Source organism: Solanum verrucosum, unplaced genomic scaffold (genome assembly GCF_900185275.1).
Source record: "Solanum verrucosum unplaced genomic scaffold, falcon-dt-bn FXZP01000207.1, whole genome shotgun sequence".
In the NCBI taxonomy this organism is placed as follows: domain Eukaryota; kingdom Viridiplantae; phylum Streptophyta; class Magnoliopsida; order Solanales; family Solanaceae; genus Solanum; species Solanum verrucosum.
In genome coordinates this window covers 2,950,028-2,958,264 of record NW_026019996.1, presented here as the reverse complement: position 1 = coordinate 2,958,264, position 8,237 = coordinate 2,950,028, and the positions used below count along the sequence as shown (strand labels likewise).

The 8,237-nt window shown below is 33.6% G+C and overlaps 2 protein-coding genes across 3 annotated transcripts in view; one reads left to right on the top strand and one right to left on the bottom strand.

Annotated features, from left to right (window-relative positions):
- The first annotated feature begins 2,135 nt into the window (after positions 1-2,135).
- LOC125819271 (protein EARLY RESPONSIVE TO DEHYDRATION 15-like) lies at positions 2,136-2,812 on the top strand. The gene is made up of 2 exons (XM_049498739.1): positions 2,136-2,378; positions 2,462-2,812. Exons 1-2 carry the CDS (start codon positions 2,165-2,167, stop codon positions 2,608-2,610), a joined length of 363 nt encoding a protein of 120 aa, XP_049354696.1. The 5' UTR covers positions 2,136-2,164; the 3' UTR covers positions 2,611-2,812.
- Positions 2,800-8,237, bottom strand: part of LOC125819272 (copper transport protein CCH) — a 5,934-nt gene continuing 496 nt past the window's right edge. The window contains exons 1-3 of one of the 2 annotated variants that reach the window (XM_049498740.1): positions 3,374-3,478; positions 3,179-3,254; positions 2,800-3,088 (exon numbers count right to left, since the gene is read on the bottom strand). In XM_049498740.1, the coding sequence (XP_049354697.1) occupies positions 2,952-3,088; positions 3,179-3,254; positions 3,374-3,382 (222 nt within the window). In that variant the 5' untranslated portion in view covers positions 3,383-3,478 and the 3' untranslated portion in view covers positions 2,800-2,951. Of the gene's footprint in view, positions 3,089-3,178; positions 3,255-3,373; positions 3,479-8,237 lie in introns of those variants that run through there. The other variant, XR_007442447.1, reaches the window with a different exon arrangement.

Below are 8,237 nucleotides of genomic sequence, written 5' to 3'. Positions count from 1 at the left end.
CAGTAGCCTATTTCTCGAATGTAGGATGATGTAGGCCTCCTTGAGATGTATTTGATCTCCGGGAACGTCGGGAAGCACTTCGCTGTTTCAAGTCGATCTCCGGGAAGAACTCTGTTAATCACTCCTTCGAAGAGCTATGTAGTTGATGTTGTAGCTTTCTCCAATTGCAGAATGCTTCTTAAAGAGTTTTCTTCATCCCTTAGAATGTCATGTACATCCCCTATTTATAGTTGTAGGGGGTGGACAAGACTTGCATATGATTGACCAAAGGATATCATTTTGACACTTGACAAATTATGATTGGTTCTTGCATTTGGCTGGGACTACCACCTCATTTGGACACGTGGCGTCACCTTGTTGATCTTGGATTCCTAGTCACTGTGACATGTGGCATGGGTTTGGGCTTCAAGGTGAAATTGACCTTGGACTTGAAGTTAATAAAAATTGACTTATTTATTTGTAAAGCCCAAATGAATCATTCAATCCAAATAAATATGAATTTAATCCAAATTTCGTATGAATTAAACCCAATAAAAAATTTGTGTCTACAGATGCCCCCTACTTCAAGTCTTGTTGAAGTGTAGGTTTGTGGACACTTGATGTGAGACTTGAAGTATTGTGAATCCAACAATATCACTCTTAAGATATTTACTTGACTCCATTTCTTGCGATGAAACAAGTTACATGGTAAGGTCATGTGCAACTCCATTTTGATGTGCTCCTAAGTATTTTTGTTATTTCAATCCAATCGAGGGACGATATGGAGGACTCTCTCGAGATAAGCAAATCAATGTGACAAAGTTGTATGAATTTTAAATTCAAAACTTTCACCATAGATTTGAATACAAATTTGGACACCAACACTTAGAGTGTCACACAAGTCCTCTAAGTCAAATTTTAAATAAAAGAACATAACTTGATTTGCTTCTTTTTTTGCAAACCTTCAACTTAGAAACAATTGGTAATTTAATAATCACACCAAATTTTCTTTCCTTTGCTTGATTTTGTAAGAATCATTCTTGAAATCTTAAGACTTATTACTTTCCTTTTGAGTTCTAGCAACTTCCATTTAGATGGGTAAAAATTGATATGATTTCCTTCTTTCAATTTTACCAAAGCTTTCCTTGTACAAAAAATGAAAATTGTTCAAAGGAACTTCTATATAAGAATCTCCCATGTACAAATGATTGATCAAAGAATCATTGGAAAAAATAATTCTCCTAACCAAATCTATGTGGAACTCCAAATTTGGTGTGTTCTTTTCTCAATTTCGTGCAGTCCCGCCAAAATGTTTTTTTCTTGGTGTAAAAAAATTCAAACGACGAGCGGCTTGATTCTGGAGAAAATAGACTTATAGTACTACGACATATCCAAAAATCAACATCAAAAACCTATTGTATTGACGGGAATTGATTTTTGAAGTTGGTCATCAAATCTGGAAGTTCTCCTTACAGTTATGCGCAATCTCGCCAAAAGTCCCTTTCTCGGTGTTTGAGCATTCAAACAACGAATCAAATTGATTATACCCATTTAAAACATGAATCGAATTGATTATTTTACCCATCTTTATTTAATTCATTTTAAATCTAACTTATATTCGACTCAACCCGCTCATTTACGATTCCTATCTAATACTAACTCATTGGACTCGCTGAGTTCTCAGTTTATAACCAAAAATAGCCGAAAGTCTTTTCTGGGTAGTAACGCTTACAAGGTAAAGTCAGTGAATTGGATAAGAACAATGACGCGTTATCTCTTCCAGCCAACAGATTGAAACAAAAAGTCACGTGCTCTGGTACGTTGCATTACATTATACGTTCTATGTGCCCCCTCCCTATTGGTTTAGACTTTAGACTTACACGCGGGCGGCATCTGTCAAAGCAAATTAATTTCACTTTAAAAATACATAATTACACTTGACCACAAGCAATTTTTGGTAATTAAGAAAAAAATAAGTGAATTGATAGGATAAAGATTTATTAAACCTTATCTTTATCTTTTTGAAAAAGATAAAATTTGACGGACCCGGATAAAATATAAGTAAATAATTAATGAGTTATGGTAGTGCGCACAGCCCACAAAGCACTATATATTGGTGGAGCCTACTCATAAAACCCTTACTATTCTCACTTGTTTTTTGTTTGGAAAAAATTGTTCATCAACAATGGCGACTTCAACCCTAAATCCTAATGCTCCAATGTTCGTTCCCTCCGAATATCGTCAAGTGGAGGACTTCTCCGATCACTGGTGGGATCTGGTTCACTCTTCTCCTTGGTTCCGCCATTACTGGCTTCGTGAATGCTTCTCCGATCCCGAAGCTGACCACGATTTCTCCGATACCTACGATTCTCTTCTCCCTGATACCGATTTCATCAAGCGTAAGCACCTACTTTACTAGTCGTCATTTAGTACTAAAAACAGTCGTTCTTGTCAATTGATTGAATTTTTTATTTGTGTTTAGAAGAGGAGAATAAGAAGGAACTGATTACTTTGGGGATGTTGGAATGGAACAAATCACGAGTTACAGCTGAAATTCCAAAGTACGGGAAGAAAGTGCCGAAAATCGTGAACGTCAAAGTGAGCCCTAGACATATTCAGCAGCCGAGATAGAGCGAATTACTACTCGGAAGCATTTGAGTCAGTTAGTATTGTGTAAATAGTGCGTTCAACTTTTTTTGTTCCCCTTTTAATCTTGTTTTTATCTTTCACTGGTTCATTTTTTTTAGCATAAAAAAACTTGTTGTATATATTGCACTTTTCAACTTGCTTTTCCAATAAATGGCAGAACAGAAAACTATGTTATTAGATTTAATTGATCTGTTGAGATTCTGAATGTAGAAATACTTGAGAAATAAGTATTGTTTAGTGGTATAAAATTGATAAAATCAGGACAAGTATTAATAGGATGATATTGTATAGTAGTATAAAATTGCGCAGTCTGGGCTTATTGATTAGCAACTTGATTGTTGGTCCCAGTTGCTTGCTTGTTTCCCGATCTTGTGAAGAACTTTGATCACCTCTTCAGTCGTCACATTTCCAGTTACTGTTACCTTGTTTAGTTGTGTATCCACATCATATGTTTCAATATCTGCACCACATCCAAAAAATTAATCAAAAATCCAGAATCATATCATTTTCTGGAAGATAATTTGAAGTTGTAGAGAAAAACTTGTCATACCTTCAATTTTCTTGATTGTCTTCAAGATTTTCTTGATGCATTCGTCGCAGTGCAAACCAACTTTAAGCTCCACAACCTAATGTACAGATGAAAATAAATTTCAAAACATTGGAAATCTAATCTAATGAGAGGATCCTGGAAATCTGATCTAATAAGAGAAACCTGTTACTACACGAATGGTTTTGAGGTACTAACATTGGCCATTGTAGTTGTTGCGTTACAAAGCTTCTTGATAGGCAGTTGCCAAACAATCTTCCCAACTGTTGCTGATAGTTTAGAGAAGAATGAAGATATGATGAATGATTAATGTTTTGACAACAGTTGAAAATATTTAAAGGGAGGGGTTGGGTATTGGATTCTTTTCTTTAAGTGAATGGAAATTATTTCACTTTGCCAAAAGCTACTTTAAACCCTTTATTTCTCGACGCGTAAATTATGAGTCTCCTTCAGGGCCGTGAAAGTTCAGATTAGCCTAATATTCTTGAAATGCCAACCAGAACTATAATATTTGGAACCCAAAAAGGGCAAAATATGTTTCGTATTATTAGAAATAAATGTAAATATATTGTTCTTTATATTTTTTGTCAAAATATATTTCCGATTAACATATACTCATTATAGTTTAACACAAATTTGTCCTTAATTTTATTGAAGGAACATGTGACATGTTCGGGATTAAATAGCTTATTTCTAATTGGGAAAAAAATTGAAAAATACTCCAATTTTGTCCGAAATTGCTATTACGATACCAAACTTTATGGAAGACCTTTTACCCCTTGCACTATTTAATAGTGTATTTTAAAGGTATATATGTTTCCATGTGGACACATTATTATTTAAAATATACTATTAAATAGTACAGGGGGTAAAAGGTCTTTTTCAAAGTTTGGTATCGTAACAACAATTTTGGCCAAAGTTAGAGTATTTTTCAGACCCTTTTGCTTTCCTAATTTTAAATATCCGATTTGTATAAAAACTCAAATGTTTAACCCATTCTGACTCATTCTCTCTACTATGGGGAGCATAACTTATCTTATCGTAACTAGTTCAAACAACCCTTCTTAATGTCAATGGAAGGTTGTGATTACGACATTTTCTTGGCAAATATTTAAACGAAGCTTTATTACTATTTGTTTTTAAAATGGTGATTTAGTATAATTGAATCCAAATCTCTTTTAACTAAAGATCCGCTCAAAACCATCAAGCCAAAGCTCTCATTATGGTGAATACGATATAAAACCCATTTATTTTCTTCTAAACATTGAAATTATGTAATTGTAACTTTCAAATTCTAAATTCGCCTGTCTCAACTTTGAATTATTGTCTTTTCTTTACATTTTCTTTTCCTCTTTTCTTTTCAATCCATATAAGTTACAGATGCATATTATGCTCTTATTACATTGTAATCTTGACTTCAATTGTCTCAAACAACTTGCTCTCCTTTTACTTGATTTGACTTTCATTTCACTTTTTACATGTAATGAAAGAACTAGTTATCCTATTACCTATCTTTGGATCTGGTTCAGAGAGTAAATGGTAAACAGTAAAATTAAACGTGACATGAATTTATCGTGGAAAACTGATTACTCAAGGGAGTGAAAAAAAAAAGGTCACGACCTTTCAACCACCAAACTCCACTACCTTCTTAAGAGCAATATTTTAGATTGCAACTCAATAATCTAATGGACTAACTATAGTACCTCGAACTCAAGAAGTCAAACATGCTTTTTGTTACAAATCTTACAATAATCACGAACCTTTGAACAACGAAATAGAAGCTATTACAATTCAGTTAAAACCCCTATTATAAGAACTACCATTGACATCCAGCTATCGCTATGTAACAACCTTAGATTACTCGAGTCAAGTTCTTCTCCCTCTTGCTCATTCTTTCCTTGTAATTTTGCAGATCAGTACCTGAAAATTTGTCTTCTTGCAATATATAGGGTACAACTCGTATGCTCTAAATTCCATCAAACGTTTTCTTGTATGGGTCCAACTAATGTAAGGAAACCTTACCATAATTAACACATTTTTCTTGTGGACTTGGACTCTCCTTGTATTCAACCTCGTATGCCAAATAGGCAGTATCAGTAGTGTCATAATGATATTATTGACAAGGTACAGTGCCCCAATAGCATTGAGATATGAAGTTTCATCACCAAGAAGCTCTTCATCCTTTTCTTGAGGTTAGAATAGATCTTTATTTATATCAAGAGATCTCACAACCATCGAGGTACTCAATGGGTGTGATTTATCCATGTAAAATCGCTTCCAAAACTGTTCAGTATATGTTGATTTATGGATAAATATTCCATTTGTCAAATGTTCAATCTGAAGGCCAAGACAAAATTTTGTCTTATCAATATCTTTCATTTCAAATTTTTTCTTCAAACACTCAACAACTTTTGAAAGATCTTTAGGAGTTCCGATGATGTTCAAGTCATCAACATAAACTGATATTATTACAAATTTAGATTTTGACCTTTGTATAAAAATACAAAAACAAATAGGGTCATTCTTATACCCTTCTTTTAGCAAATATTCGCTAAGACGATTCTACCACATATGCCATGATTGTTCAATCCATATAAGGATTTCTGAAGCTATATTGAACAACTTTCTTTTGAATTTTTATATGCTTCATGCACTTTGAGTGCTTCAGCGATTTTCATAAAAATATCGTGGTCTAGTGAGCCATATAAATAGGTTGTGACAACGTCCATTAGGTGCATTGCAAGCTTTTCATGAATTGACATATTTATGAGATACCTGAAGATAATTGCATCTACCACAGGAGAATGTGTCTCCTCATAATCTTGCGAAATCTTTGTGCCACAAGTCGTGATTTATATCTTACGACTTTACCATTTTCATTGCGTTTTTACACAAAATCCCATTTGTACCCCACTGGTTTGACACCGTCAAGTGTTCGAGCTATTGGTCCGAAAACTTCACATTGTTTAAGTGAAGCCAATTCTGTTTGAATTGCTTCCTTCCATGTTGACCAATCATTTATCTACTACATTCATTGACAGATTTTGGTTCCAAATCCTTATCTTGTTGCATTATTTAACAACAACATTATAGGCAAAATATTATCCACCACAATATTATTTCGATTTCATATTTTTCTCGTCGAGACATAATTTATTGAGATTTTCTCATTCTCATTATTTTCAAGTGCATGGACCTCCTTAGTGGTGTCATCATTTATTATGTATCGGAGCTCTTCATGAGCAGTTGCCTCCATATTATAATCATTTAGTCCTTTTCTTTTCGATGATTTTTATCCTTGAAACCAATTGGTCTTTCATGTTTTAAGTGTGGTCCAGACTCGTTTGCCTTAACATTTTATCTTGTCAGGACATCAACTCGAACTTGAGCATTAGCAGCTGGGATATATGATTTAGTAACCCGTGGAAGGTTAGTAAATGCATCCAGTAGTTGATTTGCAATATTCTGCAAATGATCATTTTTGAACTTCTTGCTCACATTGATTTGTTGATCTAAATGAGAACAATGAAAGTGAATTTCAATCTATCTCATTTTCAACTGCTTTTGTTCTCCCTCTAATGTTGGGTATACTGATTCATCAAAATATCAATCAACAAATTTTGTCGTAAATAAATTTCTAGTTCTAGGTTCCAAGTATTTTTATAATAGAATGAAATTCATACCCAACATATATGCCCAACCTTTTTTGGGGATCCATCTTTGTGCGTTGTAGTGGAGCAATTGGAACATATACAACACAACCAAAGATTCTAAGATGGGAAATGTTTGCTCCTGATAAAAATCAATTGCAATGGGGAGATGTCATGATAACTAGTTGGCCCTATGCGCACAAGTGTCGCTGCATGCAAAAATAGCATGCCCCCATATTGAAACAAACAACTTTGTCCCCATCAACAATGGTCTAGCTATCAATTGAAGACGTTTAATCATAACTCTGCTAGACCATTTTAGTATGAACATGTGCAACAGGATGTTCAACTGTTATTTCAGTGGACAAACAATAATCATTAAATGTCTGAGATGTAAACTCACCAACATTATCAAGACAAATTATCTTTATTGCATAATCTGAAAATTGGGTTTTTAACCTTATTATTTGAGCCAACAACTCACAAAAGCAATATTTTGAGTTGATAATAAGCACATATATGACCATCTTGTAGATGCATCTATCAAGACCATATAGCATTTAAATGGTCCACATGCAGGGTGAATAGGTCCAATATATCACCTTGTATTCGTTTCAGAAATGCAGGAATTTCACCCAACCTTAGCGCTGATGGTTTGATAACCAACTTTCCTTAAGAATAAGCGGTAGAATTTTTTGATTGAAAACATTTTGGTTCTTCAAAGTATACCATGTGAATTCTCAATTTTTGCGTATCATTTATAATCGGGATGGTCCAACTCATGCCAAATAATAAAATCATTAGAACCAGTAACCTTTTTGTTTACTACGACTGTGATTCAACCGTACCAATATTTATATGGTAAATCAAAAAAGTGTAGACAATTTTTCATGCACAATTTTCTTCTCCAACATTTATTGTAGTAATATAAAGGTATTCAAACTTTCCTTCATTGCAGTCTCAACATGATATCCATTTTGGCGAATAACCTTGAATTTAACAATTTTTTGAGACTTACTACAATACAATGCATTATCAATTACCAATAATGTTCCTCCAGGTAGTAATAAGGTCGCTTTTCAGAATCCCTCAATCAATTTTGTACTACCGAATATTGTATTAACATATGCCTTTTTCATAATAAATGAGAGAAATATTTCTTTTCTCTTAGTATTATGAGTTGTGGCACTGTCCAGAAGGCACATATCTCCATTACTCATCTTATCCAACTGAAGACTGAAATTTTTTATTTATCTTCATAAAAATAAAATCCACATAATAAAAGTACGAAACTTAACAAGAGAAAATTTAAGTACATGAACTTTAAGTAAGACATTAAAAACACGTAAATATTATTCATTTCAGTTCAATTATCATCTTCGTTACGATCCAAAGAAGTCATCAGCTTTAGA